At 46.0% G+C, this 23,749-nt stretch overlaps 1 protein-coding gene across 2 annotated transcripts in view; it reads right to left on the minus strand.

Annotated features, from left to right (window-relative positions):
* Dnah8 (dynein axonemal heavy chain 8) overlaps positions 1–23,351 on the minus strand; it is a 225,873-nt gene extending 202,522 nt beyond the window's left edge. The window contains exons 1-10 of one of the 2 annotated variants that reach the window (XM_057794552.1): positions 22,875–23,351; positions 22,509–22,643; positions 18,079–18,163; positions 15,687–15,838; positions 11,632–11,821; positions 10,515–10,678; positions 7,437–7,613; positions 3,967–4,080; positions 3,669–3,776; positions 861–962 (exon numbers count right to left, since the gene is read on the minus strand). In XM_057794552.1, coding sequence (XP_057650535.1) covers positions 861–962; positions 3,669–3,776; positions 3,967–4,080; positions 7,437–7,613; positions 10,515–10,678; positions 11,632–11,821; positions 15,687–15,838; positions 18,079–18,163; positions 22,509–22,643; positions 22,875–23,351 — 1,704 coding nt within the window. Of the gene's footprint in view, positions 1–860; positions 963–3,668; positions 3,777–3,966; positions 4,081–7,436; positions 7,614–10,514; positions 10,679–11,631; positions 11,822–15,686; positions 15,839–18,078; positions 18,164–22,508; positions 22,644–22,874 lie in introns of those variants that run through there. The other variant, XM_057794553.1, reaches the window with a different exon arrangement.
* Between the last annotated feature and the right edge of the window lie 398 nt (positions 23,352–23,749).

Below are 23,749 nucleotides of genomic sequence, written 5' to 3' on the forward strand. Positions count from 1 at the left end.
TTCTTTGTCGATTAGTGCTCTTGACACCAGAAAAACAATCTGTGTCTGTATGATGGGTAATAACTCTGCCTGGACTATATGTGGGGAGTGGAGGTGCTTACAACCTCTCTGGGTAACTACAGGAGAGTCCTCTGAACAGTTTCCGCATTGGCCACTGATTTCTCTACCTTTTGTTGCTGTTGTGTGAGACAGGATCTCATGTAGCCCAGGCTGGTCTCAAACTCCCTGTGTAGCCAAGGCTGACCTGGAATTCCCCATCCTTCCATCTCTACCAGCCCAGTGCTGGGGGCACAGGTGTGTGCCTCCGAGCCTCCTTTTCTGTGGTGTCTGAGATGCGACACAGAGACTCGGGCAGGCTTAGCTAACTACACCCTTAGCCCAATCTGTCCAGTTCTAGGATTCGAGGCTCTGCTTCCTGTTTCTCTATTGTCATTTGATCATAGATACTTAGCGTGGGAGAGGGCCTGGGGTGGGGCAGGAGAGGTGAGTGTTAGAGTCCAGAATGACAAACCAGCCGGAGCCTGTCAGTTTCCCCAGTCCTCCCAACACTTTGACCGGCTCCTCTCGTTGCCACGGCGACACATCAAAGACTTATTTTTAATTACGGGGGAGGGGTTGCACGCATGCGCAGGTGCCCACAGGGGCAAAGGCTTTGGGTCCCCTGAGATGAGTTACAGCACTCTGTACTGCCGAGCCGTCTAGCCCCACCGGAGTGATGTATCGATGACGATCCTTGTTCATGGTCTCACACTACGCCACTCACGACAGCTTCCCAGTGAGCCATGTTTTATGAATGAGCAGAGTAAACGACACTGAATTGGCAGGTGAGAACCTGATGGGAATGAAAGACTTTCACAAACCTGGATCTTTTTGAGGACGGCCGGGGTCTCCTGGTCCCACACATGGTTTGTTCCTCCATCAGTGATATACGCTTTGCACGCTGTCACCATCTGGTTTGTGACCTAAAGTAGAGGTAGGGTACAAAGTAGCCATAGGTAAACGACTTTGGGAAACATAATATATATGATCAATGTGATAATAAATAAGCTTATAGAGTAAATAAATCACAATAAAAAAAAACACAAATCCAATCAAAATAAAGAAACTCCAAAGTCACATTTGCCTACTGCAGTTAGGTCACTGGGGCCATGAGTCCCAAAGTCAAGCACATTTTCCATCTGTCCTGCATACAGTAGGTCTGATCAACTCCAAAGTAATGATGGCTAGCCTTCACAAGACTGTTAAGAGAAGGATTATAGACCAATGGGAGACTGCGCGCCTAGCAAGCTCAAGGCCCTGGGTTCCACCCTGAGCATCACTCAAAATGGGTGCAGTCCTGTAATCCCAGCACTCAGAAGCTAAGGCAGGGGATCAAAGGTTAAAGGTCATTCATGTCTTCTACTACATAAGAGAATTTGAGGCCATTTGGGAATCCTGGGACCTTAGCAGAGAGGCTGAGAGAGAGATAGAATGAGAAAGACGGAGACAGAGAAAAGGGGGCGAGAGGGAGAGGAGGAAGAAAAACTCATCTCAGTACATACAGAGAACCTGGAGGAGTTTTTAAATGCACAATGCATGCAAGATCACATCCACAGGCATGCAGGACATGATTGGAGAAGGATGATCACTCCAGGAAACGCTAAAGATTGGTAATTGTGGCGGCACAAAGCTATGTCCCTACAGGTAATAATGAGTTCAGCCTCAGTCGTGGCTCAGAGAGACTTCAGCAGTGGGCTCTATAGCGAATGCCTTCACCTGCTGAACCGTCTCTCCAGCCCCAGGGTTAGTTTCTGCAGCAAAAGAAAAAGTAAATCCCAAAGTGAGGCTATGTACAAGTCACAAAAACCATCAGTGGTCAAAGAAACTTGCAATATTTAATCACTAGTCTGAGTGGTTGCCTCAGGGTTTTTATTGCCGTGAGAAAACACTGGCCCAAAGCAGCCTGGGGATGAAAGGGTTTTATTACGGCTTTGCTTCCACATCACTGTCCACCAGTGAGGGAAGTCAGGGATGGAGGAGGAGCTGATGCAGAAGCCATGGAGCAGTGCTGCTTACTGGCTTGCTCCTCATGGCTTGCTCAGCCTGCTTTCTTATAGAACCGAGGACCACCAGCCCAGGGATACAGCTATCCACAATAGGCTGGACCCGCCCACAGCAACCAACAATCAAGAAAATGCCCCAAAGACCACAGCAACCAACAATCAAGAAAATGCCCCCAAAGTTTTGCCTACAGGTCAATGCCACAGAGATAACTCCCAGTTAAGAATCCAGACAAACGGGGGCTGGAGAGATGGCTCAGAGGTTAAGAGCACTGACTACTATTCCAGAGGTCCTGAGTTCAATTCCCAGCAACCACATGGTGGCTCACATGGAGGCTGAACACTGTATACAATAAATAAATAAATCTTTAAAAAAAAAAAGAATCCAGACAAACAACAAACAAACAAACAAACGGGTGGTACTAGGGGTGGTAGCTGGGAGGCAGAGGCTGGAGGATCTCTATGAGTTCAAGGACAGCCTGGTCTACAGAGCGAGTTCCAAGACAGACAAGAATACACTGAGAAACCCCGTCTCGAAAAACCAAAAAGAAAAAAAAAAAAAGAGTCCAGACAACCCTAACTTATGTCAAGTTGACATTACAACCAACCATCATGTTCTGGTTCACAATGTTGAAAAAATGTTAATAAGCTGGAACCAAGAAAGATCTCAACTGGGAGCATCAGTAGCAAGAAGGAAGCCAAAGGGCCGAGAGGATTCTCCTGGTCATCTGGGGTGCAGCGTGCAGCTAGATCCCTATTTCCTTTTATAGAACTGACGTGTGCTTTTGCACATCTAATTCGATTCTATGTGAATGCTTCTTGGATAACTTTTTTAAAGTCTCTAATGATTAACCGCATGATGCAACATGAGCTTTTAAAACAAACTGAAGGCCTATCTACTGGGTAGGCGCGAAAGAAAGTACTTGGAGTGACTAAACTGAAGAGAGCAGCGACCTCTAAGCAAGAAGCCTGGAGCTGACCTCCGGAAGGAGAAGGGCACTCGTTACTACTCCTACAACACCTGACTCCAATTGACACCTCTACCCCACCCCACTTCACCCCCAAATTTACTCCCACTTCCACCCCACCCTACCCCAATGTGGAAGTTTGAAAATTCAGATCACTGAGAGTCCCCAAACTTCCCAGCTCCCTCCTGTGGCTCAAATGGAAAGAACTATGAACTGTTTCCTAGGACCCTGTGTGTGGCCTAGAAACTCACCATGATGGGCTGGCGGGCTGACTCAGCAAGTCAAGGCCCTTGTTCCTCGCGCCAAACGGCCTGAGTTCAATCATGGGACAGTGTAAAGGTAGAGAGAATCAGACTGCAGTGGTGTCCTCTGAGTTCAATCATGGGACAGTGTAAAGGTAGAGAGAATCAGACTGCAGTGGTGTCCTCTGAGTTCAATCATGGGACAGTGTAAAGGTAGAGAGAATCAGACTGCAGTGGTGTCCTCTGAGTTCAATCATGGGACAGTGTAAAGGTAGAGAGAATCAGACTGCAGTGGTGTCCTCTGACCTCCACAAGTTTCTGCAGCACAACTGCACCCCACTACACACACACCTTACATACAGACAGACAGACACATAACAATAATAATAATAATAATAATAATAATAATAGAATCTCACCTTGATGAATAAAGAGGTCATCCTTTCTGACGTGTTATAGTACCTCGACACGCTGTGAATCATCCTGATGGCATTAATCAGGTTCTGTATTCCATGTGCCATGGACACCTAGATGGAGACACCGGAATGAACTCTATCATGCATGCCGTTCTGGTTTGCTTCCCCTTGCTGAGATAAAATGCCATGGCCAACTGCTTCAGTGACACAAGCTAATTTTAGAAACCACACTTTTTCAACATTTTAGATTCCGAGCCATACCCCCAGGCCCTAGAAACTGCGCCTTCAGGAGCATACTCACCAGGTCGTAGTTATAGAGGGGCTGGCATACTTTCTCCAGGGTGTACAAATACCGCACATTATCTTTGGATTCATTTGCTGTGTCGGTGATTCTGGCATCCAAATCACGCCAGTTCTATGGAATCAAAATTGCGTAAGAATTCAATCCACACATCTTGGTGGGCTTCAACTTAGTCATGAAATTCAAGCTGTTTCCCCTGAGCAAATACACTGAAAAAATATTGAAGTGTGACTGGTATACTTTTTATTTTATTTTTGAAAAAGATTTACTTGGGCTGGAGAGATGACTCAGTGATTACGAGCACTGGCTATACTTCTAGAGGTCCTGAGTTCAATTCCTAGCACCCACATGGTAGCTGACAATTGTCTATAACTGTCCCATATGATCTTATACTCTCTTTTGATATGCAAACGTGCCTGCCGATAACACAACAATAAACATAAATAAATCTTTTTTTAAGAAAATGATTTACTGTTATTTTTAAATTATGTGTATATGGGGGATGGGTGTGCAAGTTTAGGTTAACTTAGGAGGCCAGAAGAGGGTTCCTTGGAGCTGGAGTTACAGGTGCTTGTGAGCCACCTGATATGGATGGTAGGAACCACACTAGGGTCCTTCGGAAGAGCAGTTAATTGCATTGAGCAATTTCTCCAGCCCCTGGGATATCCTTTTCTCATAGAACTTAAGACAACATTACAAGCATGTTAAATGACTGGCTAAAAATAAAGTTAATCCTTTGTAATTAATGTTCTGTCTATAGGCTTGGATTGGACCTGCTTCTACCTAGAGTGATTTTCCCAAAATGGGTACTTAAGACATTATCTAATAGTTCCGGATCTTCCATAGTGAGCCGCATTATTAGAACATGGCTCAAAGAAAATATACTTATTAGCAAAATGGGACTCGGTTGGAAATCAACATTTTCTTCCAAGTTGTTGAACTCTGTATCAGAAACGTGGCTCAAAGGCTCGTGTTTTCAATGCTTGGTTCTCAAGGCTGTAGAGAGGCTTCAGGACAGTGGTTCTCAGCCTTTCTAGTGCTGTGACCCTTTAATACAACTCTTCATGCTGTGGTGAACCCAACCATCAAATTATTTTCATTGCTACTTCATAATTGTAATTTTGCTACTGTAACAAATCATATGTAGATATCTGTGTTTCCGATGGTCTTAGGCAACCCCTGTGAAAGGGTCATTCGACCCCAGGGGTCTCAACCCAGAGCATGAGAACCACTGCTTTAGGAGCTGGGGCCTGACTGGTTGAGAGAGGAAGGCCTCCACATTTGCCAGCTTATGTTCTCTGTCTCCTGGTCCACAGCATATTAAAGCCTCTGCGACCCGCTCCTGCTACTGTGAGCTCCACCAGGCCTGCCCTGCAATTAGGCTAATACTTCCAGAAATACTTCCGAAACCATGAGCCAAGGTGAAGCCTCCCTCCTCCCGTTATCTTAGTGTTTCCTCAGAGTGCTGAGAGAGACAGAAAGCTAGTGGCAGAGACAGGAGGTCACGGCTGCAGCGACCCTGACCGTGTGGTGCTGAGGCCTTACAAACTGGCCTGTGGAAAGAGTGTGGGAGAGCTCGGAGCTGTGGGCTAGAGAAGCCTTCTAATACCGTAAGCAGAGCTCATGGGTCACCGTGGTGGGAATTTGGAAGACCAGAGCAGAGCGCTGTGTTATCTTTCGGAATCAAGAATGGGAAGTGGGGCTAAGGGGAATACGATGAAAAGACATTTGTTTTATACCTACTGTCTAAACGTTTTACAAAAGAGGAAAAAAAACATTATTGCATTTTTATACAGAGAAATACAAACTTTAAGGAGACAAAGAATAAGAGAAGAACATGGAAAGCAAAAGGCTCAACTGTAAATTAGAATGACCTGTAGGGGAGGCTGGAGAGATGGCTCAGTGGTTAGAGCACTGGGTGCTGTAGTAGACCAGGGTTCGATTCCCAGCACCCACATGACAGCTCACAACTGCTTTTAATTACAACTCCAAGGGACCTAATGCCTTCCTCTGACTTCTGCAGACATCAGACACTCATGTAGTGCACACACATGCATGTAGGCAAAACATGTGTATGCATAAATTAGAAATAAATCTTTAAAAAAATAATAAAATGATCTCAAGGAAAAGAGGTGGAATGGAGGTATAGGGAAATGTATGCTGAGCAGAACGTTTGCTTTTGTCTTTCCATGTAGTTATCATCATCATCATCATTATTATTGGTATTATTATTATTGTAAGGTTCATTCTTTTCTTATTTTATGTGTGGAGTGTTTGTCTGCATGTATGTCTGCGAAACCACATGTGTGCAGTTCCCAGGGAGGTTAGATGAGAATATCAGACATCCTGGAGCTAGGCTTAGGGATGATTGTTTGAAACCATGTACAAGCAGATCCTCTGTAAGAGCCACCAAGTGCTCTTAACAGCTGAGCCACCTCCCCAGAGCTGCTCTATACCACAGAAAGTCTACACTGATTTACAACTCCCCAAACACTTTCAAAATAAAAATGATCACTTCTCTGGATGGCACTCCATAGATGAACTGTCAAAACTGAGAAATAAATCTTGGTTTTATCAACTGGAAACTACGGTGATAAACAAGAAAGCTTGATTCAAAAGCTTCACGCTTCTAAATACGTGACTACTGTGTAAAGAGAAACCATCTAATGCCACAGAACAAAATGGAATGGTGGCCACAAAAGACTGGAGAGGACCCCAAAAGTACAACTCGACAGGAGGAACTCATTCTGGCTTTTCTTTTTTTTTAATTTTCGAGACAGGGTTTCTCTGTAGCTTTTTGGTTCCTGTTCTGGAACTAGCTCTTGTAGACCAGGCTGTCCTCGAACTCACAGAGATCCGCCTGCCTCTGCCTCCCGAGTGCTGGGATTAAAGGCGTGCGCCACCACCGCCCGGCTCATTCTGGCTTTTCTATAGCACAGTAGGGATAACTGCTGACTTAAACTATCTACAGTGTTAGACCAAGATGTCTACGAAAGTATGAACATGCAAAAACGATGCATCCTTGTGGGATGGGGGCAAGAGCTTCGTCATTAAAGTATCTCTATAAAAGTAAGACCTGCATTTGACCCCCAGAACCCATGTCAAAAAAGCTGGGTGCAGTGAAACACATGTCATCCCAGAGCTGGGGAGCCAGGGCCAGGCGAATATCTGGGGCTCGCTGGCCAGCCAGCCTCACCTATTTAGTGAGTGAGGTGGAGGGCAGAGAGATGGCTCAGCAGCTCACTGTGCTTGCTGCTCTGAATCTGGTCCCCAGCTCCTGTGCCATGTGGCTCACAACTGCCTGTAACTAACTCCAGTTACAGGGGATCCAACATTCTGGCCTCCGTGGAGCATATCTATGTGATATACAGACACAATATGCCCCAAAACTTTAGAAGCCATTTGGTAAGGGTAATTTTCTGGTAAGACGTTCTAAAGTACATCCAGGTTTACAACAGAAGACCTTTTACCTTTAACAGCTTGGAGTGTGCAACATTTAGCACATTTATGACGGCCTTGCAGCTGGACCCTTTAATCTGCTCGATGATGTAGTTGAACTTGGCTGACATACGCTTCCAGTGCTCCAGTTCAGTGAGTGGACCCGAATCATCGGCTTCTTTTCTCATCTGCTCACTCTCAATGAGGACCTGCAATTGAGTATCACGTAACTATCTGTAGCCCCCTCTTCTGGCTGTCATGGGTACTGCTGGCATGTAGTACACATACACACAGGCAAAAAACACTCATACACATAATAAAACAAAATAAACATTGCTAAAATTTCAAACCTTAATATCCCTAAAGACACCCTGCCAAATGAAAAGACATGACATAGGGGGGAACAACAAAGAATTAAAATTGGGAAAGATTATGTAAATAAAGTCCAGCAGTTCAGTGAGATAGCACCAGGCAATTCAAATGAAAACCCAGCAAAGGATTTGGACAGGCAAGTCAACAAAGAAGACGCCTAAGCAGCCATTTAATACACTCAACTCCAGTCGTAATCAGGATAGTGCAAGGTCAATCAAAACGGCAGTGCACACCTGATATAAGGGCAATCTGACGATTCCGGCTATAACCAATGGCTTGAAGAAATGAGAGCAGCCATATGCTTCTGTAAAGTACATAAATCAACTCAACCACCACTGTGCCAATTATCTTTGATTGTCACATAAGACTCAGTGAGGATTAGCCTTGAGCAGGCTGGCCTTAACTAATGTGTGGGAAGACCCACCTGGTCCACCGTGGTGGCACCATTCCCTAGGCAAGGGATGCTGGACTATGTAAGGATATATTTACATTACCTCTCTATATATGGGTAGGTAGGGGCTGAGCATGAGTAAGCATGCATTTATTTCATTTTGCTCTTAACAATGGATGTTACATGACTAGCTGTTTCAGATTCTTGGCGCCTTGACTTTCCTACAGTGGTGGGTAGGTGCCTGGAATTGTGAGTCCTTTCCTCCTTGATTTACTTGGGTGAGTGTGTGTGTGCACGTGCATGCGTGTGTGTGTGTGCACATGCATGCGTGCGTGTGTGTGTGTGTGTGTGTGTGGCTGGGAATTAAACTTAGGGTTTTGTATGTGTGAGACAAGCACTCACATTCCCAGCCCTGCTTTCTTTCTTTCTTTTTTTTTTTAACCACAGTACTGGAGGTAAAACTACAATAATCACTATTTGGAGGGCACAATACTATTCAATAAGAGCCCTCTACTCAAATGCTCAGAGGGATTCCACTGAGAGACTCCTGAGCGCACGTAAAAGAAGCATATGCATACTGTCCTTTGTAACAACAGAAGTAGAATGGAAGACTAAACCTCTCTACTTCCTTAAATAATGGATAACAGATATAATTTAAATATTGAAAAGTCTATCAAACAAAATACAATTTTTTTAAGTAGCTCTTTCTGCCATCTAAGGTCACTTCCTTTTTTTTTTTTTTTTTTTTTTGTTTTTTTTTTTTAATTTTCGAGACAGGGTTTCTCCGTAGCTTTTGGTTCCTGTCCTGGAACTAGCTCTTGTAAACCAGGCTGGCCTCGAACTCACAGAGATCCGCCTGCCTCTGCCTCCCGAGTGCTGGGATTAAAGGCGTGCGCCACCACCGCCCGGCAGGTCACTTCCTTTTTAAGATTTATTTTATGTATATGAGTGTTTGCTTACATGTATGACAGTGGACCATATGCATTGTAGTGCCCACGGAAGTCAGAGAAGGGCATCGGATCCCCTGGAGTTACAGGTGGCTTGTGAGGGGCTTTGTGGGTGCTGAGAACTAAACTCATGTCCTCTGCAAGAGCAACAGGTGTCCCTAAGTGTTGAGCCATCTCTCCAGTCCCCAAACACGATTTCTTTGTAGAGGACTACCAGACATCAGTTAAGAGAAGGCACAAAATGCACTTGAGCCAACAGGAAATGGGTGAAAGGGATTGTGGCATGATGGTGTGGGGTTTGAAAAGTGATGATACCCTTGGCATGGCAATGGGCTGGATGCTGATGCTCCCCCGCCAAACTCATACGCTGAGGCCTGATCCAGTGTGATGGTATTTGGAAGATTATTAAATCATGAGGGGTCTGTTCTTCTCAACATCTGTAGCTCTGTTAGTCTGTGAGTGTGCATGCCCTCACGGACGCGTGCAGAATGGAAGCCAGAAGTCAACGCAGTTGTCATTCCTGTGGTACCATATGCTTGGTTTTGAGTCCCAGGGATCACCATTTAGGCTAGACCATCTGGCCAGTAAGTGTCAGGGATCCACCCATCTCTGTTCTCCCAGTCCTGGGATTATGGGTGTAAGCCAATACACCTGCCTTTTGTGTTGGTGGTGGCTGTTTTTGGAGACAGGGTTTCTCTGTGTAGCCCTGGCTGTCCTGGAACTCTCTTTGCACACCAGGCTGACCTTGAACTCACAAGAGATCCACCTGTGTCTGCCTCCCACTGTAGGGGGATAAAAGGCGTGTGCCACCTCTGCCTGACACACCAGCCTTTTATCTAGGTGTTAGGGTTGTACCCAAGCACTCACATTTGCACGACAAGCACTTCAATCACTGAGCTCCCTCCACGGCCCCAGCAATTTTGGTATAGGCTATGTTTTTTTTTTTAAATATTTATTTATTTATTATGTATACAGTATTCTTCCTATGTGTATGCCTGAAGACCAGAAGAGGCCACCAGACCTCACTACAGATGGTTGTGAGCCACCATGTGGTTGCTGGGAATTGAACTCAGGACCTTTGGAAGAGCAGGCAATACTCTTAACCGCTGAGCCATCTCTCCAGCCCCTAGGCTATGTTCTTGTTTGCTTTTACGGCTATAGGCTTTGACATTGAAACATTGCTTTGAAAAGCCTAGGCGGAACCTATTTGACAGCAGCAACACACTCCCACTGGTCACCCAGGATGTCCTTACTCAGTGTTGATCTCTGTGGCTGGTCACTGTCATTTTCACCCTCCCTGTCTTTCATGGCGAGTATTAGAAACACACAAGTGACCAGGGATACATGTCCTGTTTAGAACCCATAAGCCTGGGGCTCGAGGGGAAACGGAGTGGCCTTACCTGCTCGATCTGCTTGTACCACATCATCAGCACCTCCTCCAGCTGATGCACCATCTCGGAGTTGCTCGCCGCAGCTGTGACTTCTTCAAAGGTATGCAGTTTGGAGAAGTCGATATTGTCTACCTTTTTTAACATCACGGTGCCCTCAATGCTTATTCTAGCGCCTAAAAAAATGATACAGTATAAAGAAGAAAATCATACAGTATAAAGAAGAAAATGATACAGTAAGGAAGAAAACGATACAGTAAGGAACAAAACGATATAGTATAAAGAAGTGCCCATACATTAAATATCAACAGCTGCAATATTTAGAGAAACTTATAGGATAGCCTGCTTCATAAAGATACAATTCTATAGGCAGGGATGTAGCTTAGTTGGTCAAGTGCTCTCCTAGCAAGCATAAAACCCTGAGTTTGGTCCCCACATAAACCAGGCATACTGGGTTTCACCCCATATTTGTGAAAGTGGAGTCAAGGGATCAGGAGTTTAAGGCCATCCTGGGCTACAAAGGGACTTAAAAACAAGGCTACGTGAGACCCTGTCTCAAAAAGAAAAGAAAAAAAAAGTTGTGAGATGACTTATGAATAAAGTTGTATATTTTTGCAATAAGTGATAAAAGCACATTTTAGAGAAATCACCATAAAGCATGGTTTAAAAGTATTTATTTTCCATGTACATGTATGTGTGTACATGAGTATATGCACATGCACCACATGTATGCAATACCCATGAAGGTCAGAGGGGGCATTGGATCTTCCGGAACTGGAGTTACAGGAGGTGGTGAGGTCCCATGTGGGTACTGGAAACCAAGCCTGGGTCTTTTACAAGAGCAGCAAATGCTCTTAACTGATGAGTCTCCTCTCTAGCATAAGTATGTATATTTTAGTGGCAAACTTTTGACCAAGAACAAGAAGAGATTCCCATTACTCTTTTACCTGCAGAGCTCCCTAGTAATGAGGGTTTCTCAGGTTTTCCCTTCTTATCTCCAGGTCTCCTGGAAACTTTTATTACCACCTCCTTTTAGAGACCCCTTCTATAAACCCTGTTTCCGGTAATGTACCTTGCAGCTAACGATCTGATGTTGAGTTGTTTACCCAACATTAATTCTTACACTTACCATCTAAAAATGAAAGATATCTATTGATGGTTTCTGTGAAAATATGCTTCTCAGATTCGCCCTGCTTGGACTGGTTTAAAGCGCCCCAGTTGTTGGTTGCAAGAATAGCCGGTAGAAATATGTGTTGCAGCATATTCCTGATCCCTTCCAAGAGGCCTTTTGACGCATCCAAGACGGTAAATAGCACATCCTGAAAGGTGGTATTCAATGGTTACATGTTTAATCCGTTAAGGAGCTGAGGAAAAACTCATACGCCACTTTTCACCTGCCGTGAACACGTGACACACTTGGTAAAGTACAGGAGAAAGGGCTAAGTGCTTTGGACCTTAGAACTAAAACACCAATACTCTTTCATCAGATCTGCCAGGTCTCCCTGGACATGTTTTCCTCTATACTGTATTTTTTTTTAAGAATTTATTTCATGTACATTGGTGTTTTACATGCATAGATATATGTGTGAGGGTGTCGGGTCTTCTGGAACTGGGGTTACAGATGGTTGTGAGCTGCCCCATGTGGGTGCTGGGAATTGAACCCAGGTCCTCTGGAAGAGCAGCCAGTGCTCCTAACCGCTGAGCCATCTCTCCAGCCCCTTCCTCTGTACTTTACCAAGAGGAGGGACTGTGCCCTGCAACCTAGCCGAGGCATGGGGAAGACAACTGAGCCTGTCACATAAGAACGTCCTCAAGTATAAGGTGCCCTGTTCATGAAAACAGTCTCGTGAATCTTTGTCATCAATGTGAAAGATGCCCAGGGGGATTAGGGAAGCATGCCTCTGGGTATATATGTGATGTGTTTCCACAGAGAGCTACCTCATCAAGACTCTGAACTAATCCACAGATAAATTCCTTTGTAAGAAGACGGTTATATGGAGAAGTGGTACAGAACAGGAGATAGGGAAATGGGTCATTGAGGACGTCTCTGGGCTGCATCCTGTCCTGGCCCCTTACTATATGCCCATTCTCTCTTCCTGGCTGTCGTGACTGTGAAAACAGCTGGTACACTCTAACGCCTCTGCTGTGATTACATTTACATAGTTATGAACCAATACTTACCTAAGCAGTAGGAATGTAATCATGTCAGAGGAAGGGAGGGCTGAAAGGGGGAGGGCCAGATTTAAATTTGCCGTGCATAGTGGCGCACACCTTTAATCCCAGCATTCAGGAGGCAGAGGCAGGTGGATGGCTGAGGCAGCCTGATCTACATAGTGAGTTCCAGAGTTACACAGTGAGTCTCTGGTTTTTGCCAAAAAAAAAAAAAAAAACACAACTAAATTCTCATCTATAGAAAAAAGCCCACAATAATGCCTAAAATGGTTAAAAAAAGAGACCTGTAGAGCTAGCTAAATTTAGCAATGCGGAGGTAAATGAAAGAATATTCTAAAAGAGATTTTAAACATATTTATACTGTTTTAACATATGTACATAGGTTTGTGCCCATGAATGCAGCAAAGGCCAGAGAAGAAGGTATCACATCCCTGCATCTGGAGTTAAAGGTGATTATGAGCCACCCGATGTGGGTGCTGAGAATTGAACTCAGGTCCTCTCTGAGAGTGGTATCTTCTGAGCCAACTCTCCAGCCTCATCTAACAGACTCAAGGGCTCCTTCTGGGGAGTGGGGTACAGGTCAGCCCTGCATCACAAGGCTCAAAGAACCTATACCTCTTTAAACTGTGTGTACATACAACTGCACCTCCCTAAAAAACCTGAAGTATAAATAGGCAATGGTCACAGACAATAGTAGTCCCAGGTACGCAGGAGACTGAGGCAGGTTCGCGGGAGCCCAGGAGAAAGGCCAGTCTGGGTAACATAGTGAGACCCTTCCTTCAAAAACAACGAAGGCTGGCGGTGTAACTGAGTAGGAGAACACTTGGCTAGCAGATCCTCAGAACAAAAAGAAAGGAAGACAAGGGAGGGAAAAGGAGGGTTAGGAGGAGAGGGCAGGGGGAGGGGAGAAGGTGGGAGGAGGAAAGGCAAGGAAGGGGAGGAGAGGGAGAAGGTGGAAGGGAACGGGGAGCGGAAGGGGAAAGGAAGAGGAAAGGGAAGAACACACTGTGCCATAGATAAACTAAAGAGAGCAGAGCATTACTGAAATTGATGACACAGAGATGGCCTGGTAAGACAAGAGTTTAGAAAGGGAAAAGCAAGCCGCGAGGGAAAAAGCAGATTCTTCATGAAGGGCACTAGCTGACAGCGGAGGTCTCACCCACGGGAGACACAGGGAAGTACCTACAAGGGCCCAGGGGGGACAAGTGTCCTCCTCAACCACCTCTCGCCAGGCTGTCTTTGATCCCAAACAGGAAAGAAGCCTGTTGTGATTTACACTGGTTTGTGACACGGCCCTCTCCACAAGGCAGCTAGTCGCCCTAAGAACGTGAGAAAGGATGGGAGCGTTTTGAGGATCTACAGCCAATCAGGATGGGAGCGTTTTGAGGATCTACAGCCAATCAGGATGGGAGCGTTTTGAGGATCTACAGCCAATCAGGATGGGAGCCTTTTGAGGCTCTACAGCCAATCAGGATGGGAGCCTTTTGAGGATCTACAGCCAATCGGGATGGACGTCTTTTGAAGATCTACAGCCAATCGGGATGGACGCCTTTTGAAGATCTACAGCCAATCAGGATGGACGCCTTTTGAGGATCTACAGCCAATCAGGCGGCACAGCAACAGTTTATCTCTCAGAGGTCTCAGGACAAGCCAGCAAAGAGGGTGTGGCTGTTCCCGGTTCAGGCACCGCCCGTGTCTCCAAAAGGATGAGCCACTAGCCAAAGGAAACAACCTGGAGGCAAATTCTCATCTCCATAACTCTATTTGCTGCTTCCATCCTGCGGTCCAGCCCCTGACTAGGTTAGCAACGGCTAGACCGGAAGTCAGTTCCCTCTTCTCCTAAAATGACTGAAAATTTAAAAGGCTGAGCAAAGAGTGGGTGTAGTAACTAGTACTTAAGACTGTATGGACAGGGCTGGAAAGATGGCTCAGAGGTTAAGAGCATTGCCTGCTCTTGGAAAGGTCCTGAGTTCAATTCCCAGCAACCACATGGTGGCTCACAACCATCTGTAATGACGTCTGGTGCCCTCTTCTGGCCTGCAGGCATATACACAGACAGAATATTGTATACATAATAAATAAATAAAAAAAAAAAAAAAAAAAAAGACTGTATGGACAGACGTGAATGTGTCCCTGAAGAGTGGGCACGTGGTAATTCTGTGCACACCATACAGAAGATGCAAGTTTTCATAGACTTCAGGCTGGTGGCTGTGCTGGTTCATTTTCATCAAGTCGTCATAAGCCAGAGTTGCCTGGGAAGAGGGAAGCTCAACTGAGACACTACCTCAGACAGACTGGGCTGTGGGCATGAGAGTCGTTTTCCTGGTTAATCGATGTGGGAGGGCCCAATCCACTGGGCCACCCCTAGGCAGATGGTCCGACTGTATGAAAGCAGGCTGAGCCAGCCGTGGGGGAGCTAGTCAATAGGCAGCGCTCCTCCATGGTCTCTGCTTCCGGTCCTGCCTCAACTCCTCAGTTGCTGTGCTGGGATTTGGAAGAGGAAAGGAAATAAACCCTTTCTTCCCCAAACTGCTTTGGGTCAGTATTTTATTTGCAGCAACAGGAAGCAAGTTAGAACAGTAGCGCATGCCTGCAAATCCAGCCCTTGAGAAGTGAGTGGAGGTGGGAGGGGAGGGCTAGGGTTCAAGGACACTGAATACACACACACACACACACACACATATATATACACACATACATATACATACATACACATACACACACACACATATATATACATATATACACATACTTACAGCTTGAGTTCAAGGCCAGCCTGGGCTGTACGAAACCCTGTCTTAAAAACATAAACTTTCAAATCTTTTCAAAACATAAACTTTTAAAGGCAGTATCTATAGTACGACAACAACTCAGCTCTAGTAAAGCCAGTACCTTAGTTTCTTTGAGTATACAAATACACCATTTCCTTGGAACCCAATCCAGTCTTCCACATAGAAACGAAGATAAAGGGACTGGAGAAACACAACAACTTGCCGGTGTTTTAAAGCATACCTCATAAATGGTCTTAGAGTTGACGGCAACCTCATTACGACAGCGAACAAAAAATATGCACAGTCCTTTCAGCTTTTCTGGAGCCGCGTTGTCCACATATATTCTCATCATTTTCGACCCTTTGGGTACGCCAGTGATTGTTCGGCCACATTCTGAAAACAAACGCCAAGAACTGAACATACAGCCACAGAACTGAGCCAGCTTGGTAAGTGACTGCGTAATGAGCAGGCAGTCTCTCCTAATTGGTAAGTTGTAGGCCAATGCAAGGACCTGTCTCAAAGCAGGCAGACAGTATTCCCGAGGATGCCAGCAGAGGTTGTCCTCTGGCCCCAGTACCCCATACACACATGCATGCAGGGGCACCTGAATACATACCAACACACGTGGACACACACACGCTACTTTTTAAAAGCAGCCTGAGAGGGAAAGGACGACTCAAGTACCTAGTTATTGAAACAAAGGCATAGCAACCTGGTTGCATGCTAATTACCTTAGGAGTGATATAGGAAAGCCAGATGTGCATTTAATAGCTGCAACAGCCAGAAGACATTGAGCCAGAGCCACAGGGGGCAGCTGCTGGGCTCCAAAGAGGCATCGTGACTACTTCAAGTCATCTGAAAACATATGGACAAAATGGTCCACCTGTTCCAGGAAACTGCAATTAAATTCTAATGGAAAAGTGTATTTCCCAGTAGAGGTTGGAATGTCTCTGATATCTCTTCCCAAATCATGACAGCAAGGTCTCAAATGATTGCTTCTGAAAATGGAATTTTTTAATTACACTTATTTTGTGTTGACACACATATGTGTTGGAGCATGCATGTGGAGGTCAGAAGACAACCTGTAGGAGCTGCTTCTCCCTTCGACCATGTAGGTCCTAGATTGAAGTCCAGTCACCAGGCTTAGTGGCTGGTGCCTTTACCTGATGAGCCATCTTGATGACCCTGGAGTAGTCTTAAGATAATGTTTTTAAAGATTTCTTTTACTTCACTGTGTTTTTGCCAACACGTATGCCTGTGTACGGCATGCATGCACTGCCACGGGAAGCCAGAAGAGGGAATCAAATCCCCTGGAACTGGAATTACAGATGGTTGGGAGCCACCATGTAGGTGCTGGAAAATGAACCCAGGTCCCCTTGAAAGAGCTGCAAGTGCTTTTAATAGCTGAGACACATCTCCAACCCCTCAAACACTTTTTTTTTTAAACATGGGCTTCTGGTCAAGTTTTTGCTGTAAAAGTGGAAATCTTCTAAGTTTAAAAGGAAAAATTAGGCTACACTTTAACATTAGCCAGCTCACTTAGAGCCCAGGGCCCTCAGAAAACATCCTTACCTAGGGTGTGAGAGCAGGAGAACTGGCCCTTCTCCTTCCTGTCTGCTACATTGGGTGAGCATGGCAGGGCAGTTCTGGAGAGCTTGCCTGGGTGGTGACAATAAGGAAAAGTTGGCAGGCTGACCAACCCTGCTACCACTTAGGCCCAGAACCAGGAGCACGAGGTAGCCCACCCCAACAACCACCTCATCTAGGAACTGCTGGAGCATGTGAAGGGGCCAGACCTGCAAATCTAAAGCTACAGGAGCTCTGCAATGCAAGGCAACAACAGGATATCCAAGAGGCTTCGTAGTGAGGGCCCAGTATCAAGAGTGTAGCAAACATCAGAGGCCTCGAACCAGACCTTGAGCTAGACCTCAGCCAGAATTCATTGCAACGAACACTTAGAGGTCAAGAAGTATGGACTAAAGGGTATCCTGTGTGACTCAATGGGACTGCAGCTTCCATGTTGAAAATTTTTTATTATTCGTTTGGTTCAGTTTGGTTTGGTTTTACTATTAAATTGTGTTTTGGAAAAAGGTTGCAAGGGCAGAGGGCAGAAGCAAGGGAGTGAGGAGATGAGTAGGATCAGGAAACATGATGTAAAATCCACGAAGAATCAATAAAAAGTTTTTTTTAAAAAAAAAAAAAGAATAAGTAAACTTGTGGAATAGGAAATGGCATTCAAAAGCTTTTATCCACAGGAAAAGGAGTACCACAACCTTCTCTAGGTCATTTAGATAGTATTCATCTTCTCCTATATTTGTGAATCATGGTTTCTTTCCCTCCTTCTTTCTTTCCTTCCTTCCTTCCTTCCTTCCTTCCTTCCTTCCTTCCTTCCTTCCTTCCTTCCTTCCTTTTCCCTTGCCTATTCTGTTCTCTATAGCCCAGGCTGGGAAAGAACTCCAATCTAGTACTGTTAATTTGCTTTTTTATGAATTAATCTTTTTTTAAAAAAAAGTTATTACATCTTATCTGTAGTGGGAGCACATGTGATTTAGCCCTCGCTGGAGTGAAATGGAACAATAAAGTTGCCTCAAAGCTCAAAAAAAAAAAAAAAAGAAAAAAGAAAACATCCTTACCTAGACCTGGAGCCTCTCCTTCCTGATATAAAAATTTCAGTGTCTTACATCCGCCTTTCTCAAAAAAACGGCTGAATGGATCCAGCTGTTAAATGAAAGAAAAAAATGAGGATCAATAAAATGATACTGGCTGCCGGGCGGTGGTGGCGCACACCTTTAATCCCAGGACTCAGGACGCAGAGGCAGGCGAATCTCTGTGAGTTCGAGGCCAGCCTGGTCTACAAGAGCTAGTTCCAGGACAGGCACCAAAAACTTCAGAGAAACCCTGTCTCAAAAAAAAAAAAAAATGATACTGGCTTTCCGGGGAAATAACTCATGTAGTGCTGCTTCGAGTACCTTAGTTAATCCCTGCCCCTTCTCAGACTGAGAAAATAAGAAAGACCTTCCTGAAAGGCCTGGTGGCATAGGTTTGTGATCCCTGTGACTAGGGAAGCTGAGGCAGAAGGATCACAGGTTCAAGGTATGCCTGGGATACTGAGTGAGTTCATGGCCAGCCCAGGTAACTTAGAGAGATCCTCTCTTCAAAATAAAAAGTAAAAAAAGAAAGCTGGTGGGGGCAGGGTGGGAATAGATAGATCAGAAAGCAGGAACATGCGAAAAAAGGCAGACACTCCACTAACTTAACTCCACTAGAGACGGCAGGGAGGACAGGTAAATTTCATTGCTTGGTGTCCTAGTTGGCTTTCCGTTGCTGTTGAGAAATACCATGAACAAAAGCAAATTGGGGAGATTAAAATAAATCATTTCATCTTACAGGTTACAGCCCATCATTGAGGGAAGCAAGGCAGGAACATGGAGGAAGGACCTGAAGAAGAGACTGCTTGCTGGCTTGCTTCCCCTGGTTTGTTCAGCTACCTTTCTTGTTCATTCCTGGCCCACCTGCCCAGGGATGGCACTGCCCACAGTGGACTGGCCCTCTGGCACTATCAAGTCATCAAGAAAAGTCCCGCCAGGCGGTGGTGGCGCACGCCTTTAATCCCAGCACTCGGGAGGCAGAGGCAGGCGGATCTCTGTGAGTTCGAGACCAGCCTGGTCTACAAGAGCTAGTTCCAGGACAGGCTCCAAAACCACAGAGAAACCCTGTCTCGAAACCCCCCCCCCAAAAAAAAAAAAGAAAGAAAGAAAAAAAAAAAAAAAGAAAAGTCCCATCCCCAGATGTGCTCACAGGCCAATCGGATTGAGGCTATTCCTCAACAGAGATTTCTCTTCTCAGGTATGTCTAGGTTTGTATCAAGTCGACAAAGCCCAAACAGCACACTTGAACTGTCGGTTGATTGGTTGGCTGGGAGGATGACTGGGGAATGTATGCACATGCACATGGGAAGGTGTGTGTGTGTGTGTGTGTGTGTGTGTGTGTGTGTGTGTGTAGACCAAAGGTAAACCTAGAGTATCATTCCTCTGGATCTACCTCATTTTTGTTTTTGTTTTTGCTTGAGACAGGCTGACCTGGATCTCGCTACATAAGGCTCCCCTGGCTGTCCAGTCAGCTACAGAGATCTGCCTGTTTCCATTCCACTGTGCTTGGCATTTTACACGGGTTCTGAAGAGTAAACACAGGTATTTTTACTAGCAGAGCCCGTGTTTTACTGAACCAACTGAGCCATCTCCCCAGCCACCACCAGCCTGCTTTCTAAAGAGGTAATATCTCACAGTAGGGCATGGTGACACACACCTATACTCACTCTCAGGAGGCTGAAGCCAGGCTAGGCTATGTATGGAGTTCTTGGACAGTCTGGAATATGTAGGAAAGCCTGAGACTTGAGAAAGTGAGAGACATGAGGAAGGAAGAGAGAAAGGAAAGGAAGGAGGAAGTCAGGGATGGACAGTCTTTCCATACTGCCCAGGCTGGCCCCTAACTCCAGGGTTTAAGTGATCCCACTGAGATGGGTTGGTTCTACATTAATGATCTACACATAAAGGTTTTCCTAGCCACTTACTTGACCCAGCCTTAAAGGATGTCATAAGAGAGGTTAAGCCCAAGTGGAGGTAAACACAAGGAACTATTAAGAAAGCCAAGTTGGGGCTAGGAGCTGGAGAGATGGCTCAGCAGTTAACAGCACTGGCTGCTCTTCCAGAGGTCCTGAGTTCAGTTCCCAGCACCTACATGGTGGCTCACAACCATCTATAATGAGATCTGGTGCCCTCTTCTAGCCACAGGCATACATACAGACAGAACACTGTATACATACTAAATAAATACATAAATAAATCTAAAAAAAAGAACAGAAAACCCTCTACTAATGGTTTTGCTTGACAAATTATTTAAGTAAGCAACAGTCCTTTCAGCAATTATAATTTGACCCATATTGTAACCAAACTAATATTAAAAAAAAAAAACAAGTATCGTCATGAGACTCTTCCACACTTATGAGCATGAGGCTTGTATTCAACTTCTTTTTTTTAAAGAATTATTTATTATGTACACAGTATTCTGTCTGCATGTATGCCTTCAGGCCAGAAGAGGGCACCAGATCTCATTACAGATGGTTGTGAGCCACCATGTGATTGCTGGGAATTGAACTCAGGACCTCCAGAAGAGCAGTCAGTGCTCTTAACCTCTGAGCCATCTCTCCAGCCCTGTGTTCAACTTCTGAAGGGTCAGTGTGATTTCTTAGAAAGCAGAAGGTGAAAGAGGCCACACAGGCAGATGTGCATCAACATCCTAAGTGAAATAACAAGCTAGCACTCTTGCCTCTCCCTTCCTCTGCTTCCATACGGAAGTTTCTCTTGGAGGAGAGTTTTTCTCTCTGCTTACAGCTTGGAGGATGGGGGAACCACAAAGCCGGACTCCTCAGGGCCGTGGATTTCAAACTTTGTGTGGATGGGGCAGTCACATGAAGAGGTACATGTACGTATGTGCACCTATGTGTGTAGGCGTCAATGCACATGTGTGGGGGGTGTTTGTGGAGGCCAGAGGGGAAGCTCGGAGGTTCCTCAGGTGCTGTCCACCTATTTTTTTGGTTTTTTTGAGACAGGGTTTCTCTGTGGTTTTGGAGTCTGTCCTGGAACTAGCTCTTGTAGACCAGGCTGGTCTCGAACTCACAGAGATCCGCCTGTCTCTGCCTCCCGAGTGCTGGGATTAAAGGCGTGCGCCACCACCGCCCGGCTGCTGTCCACCTATTTTGTTTAAGAAGGGGTCTCTTGCTGTTCTGAAAGTCCCCAGGTGGGCTGGGCCACTCGGCCAAAGAGACCCAGGGACTCACTTGTCTCTGCCTCCCTAGCTGAGATAACAAGGACGTGCCATTGAGCCAGGCTGCTTGGTAGGTTGGTTGTTGTGGTGGTGGTGATCTTGTTTTTATTTTTTTAACATGGGTTCTGGGGATCAACCTGAGGTCCTCTTACGTGTTCATATCACGCTAGCATGATAGCAGAGAGAAAGCAGGAAGTACCTGCTCTGGCTTGATGTTTCCTTCAACATCCGTGTTTCCTATTTCCTGGGTCTTAAGCAAAGTCTGACTTCATCCGTGGAAGCCTTGAAGGTAATACTACCCATACAACCCCAAATGGTGAGATATATTCCAGGAAAGCCAAATGGAAGGTGAGGCGCCTTGAATGAGACACACAGCCTGATGACTTTGAACATTTGGTTCCCAGGTGATGGTGCTCGCTGGGGAGGTTATGGAACCTTTCGGAGGTGCAGCCTTGCTGAAGGAAGTATGTCAGTGGGGAGCAGGTCTGGGGCTTTATAGCCTGACCCTACTTCCTGTTCTGTTTGCTTCCAGTATGTGGAGAAAAACATGACCAGCCAGCTTCCTGTTCCTGTCACTTCCCTGCTTGCCACCATTATGGACTCTATCCCTCTTGGAACAGCAAAACCAAAATAAATCTTCTCTAAGTTGCTTTTGGTCTTGGCGTTTTAACACGGCAACAGAAAAGTAATAACACAGAGGGTTTGCACGCACAAGCTTCCTCTCCCACTCCTGTGCTAGCATGATAGCCAATGAAAAAGTCTTCTCGCAACAGGGCCCGCAAGCCCAAAAATCCAGCCGGCGATCATGAAGGCAGGCTCTCCGACCCCGCCGTCCGGTCCCACTCACTCACATCACCCATTTGTTCCTGAATGCCATGCGCAGGCCCCAAGGGCTGTGGCTGCACCTCCTGCAGAGACGCAAGGATTCCAGTACAGAGGGAGACAAAATGGCCTAGCAATTTTCAGGCGGGAAAACAAGGTGGCTCGCCCATCCGGTTTCCTCCGTAAACAAGTTCAGGAACCGTGGCTGGGACATGAGACCAACAGAGCAATCCTGTTTCTGAAAACCACACCCTATTTCCATCCAGCTGTTCATGATGGCGCCTCTTGTTTAATGCACACATCTCCTGCACGGAGAGTGATGGAGGAACACACCCAAGCTCCTGCACACCCCCACACAAGTACACACCCCTAAATAAAGGGGAAAACAAAAACAAATGATGGCAAGACTTCAGCTTACCGATGGGCAATCCAAAATTAGTTCTTCCACGGTTACCATGTCCAGCCCAAGCCTCTCTGCTAGAATTTCAAATATGTATTTGTATGAGGGGTCAATTCTCATTTTCCGGCTTTCCCTTGCTTCTCTGAATCTTGCCTAAAAGAAGTGAAAACATGTATAAAAATGTTAAGTATGAAGAAAATGTAGCGCTCAGTAGGCAAAGGCAGGTGGATGTCTATGAGTTCGAGGCTAGCCTGTTCTACAAACAGCCAGGGCTGTTACACAGAGAAACCCTGTCTTGAAAAACCAAAGAAAGAAAGAAAAATGTATTTTCAAACCATGGAAAATCTCAGAGCTTTCCCACCACAAGCCCTATCAGCAGCAAACCTGTTTCTCTTTGAGGGTCTCCTGGAGGTTTGGAATGCCACTCATACTTCGGCGGTACTTGGAGGAGCGCCGGGAAGACTGAGAAAGCCCATCCGACAGCACTGACTGCACAGGCCTCGGGGCGAGCCTCGGTCGGACCCTGCTCTGGCTGGACCCTACATCGTCGGTCAGCGTTAGCTCCTCGTCTGAAGGAATCAGACTCCTGTAGTCAGTCACTGAAGGACCAGCGCCCTGTACAGAGAGGGGCGTGGTGTCTGTGCCCGGGGTGGGCGGGGCCTCTCCTTCAGGAGCCGGCTGCGAGTCCTCTTCCGGAGGGGGTGGGGCCACACCCTCCTCGGAGGGCGGGGCCTGCTCCTCGGGAGGAGGCGGGGCAGTGTCATCCTCAGAGGGAGGAGGCGGAGCTTCCTCTTCCATAGGAGGAGGAGGGGCCTCTTCGCTTTCAGGAGGTGGTGCTTCGCCACCTTCTTCAGCCTCCATCTTTCAATGTGGAGATCTTCAACGTTAAAACCTAGAATTACAAAGTATTTTCACTGAGATTTGTGCAGATAACTTGACCATTAGGTGTTTTGATTTCTCCCAGTGATGGCTAATCTTGGTTGTCAATTTGATACCCTTTGGGTGGGAAGATGGAACCTCAATTGAGGAACTGCCTATATCAGATCGGCCTGTAGGCCCGTCTGTAGAACATTTTCCTAGTTGTTAATTGATAGTGGAGGGCCCCTGCCCACTGTAGGTGCTACCATCCCTAGGCTGGCGGGCCTGGGCTGTGAGCCTGGGTCTGGATAGTTCACCAGAAGGTTGGGAGCAAGCAGGAGAGCAAGTCGGTAAGCAGCTTTGGCTCAGGGTCCTCACCATGCTTTTGCTTGAATTCCTAC

The sequence above is a fragment of the Chionomys nivalis genome, chromosome 19 (assembly GCF_950005125.1).
Source record: "Chionomys nivalis chromosome 19, mChiNiv1.1, whole genome shotgun sequence".
Classification (NCBI taxonomy): Eukaryota; Metazoa; Chordata; class Mammalia; order Rodentia; family Cricetidae; genus Chionomys; species Chionomys nivalis.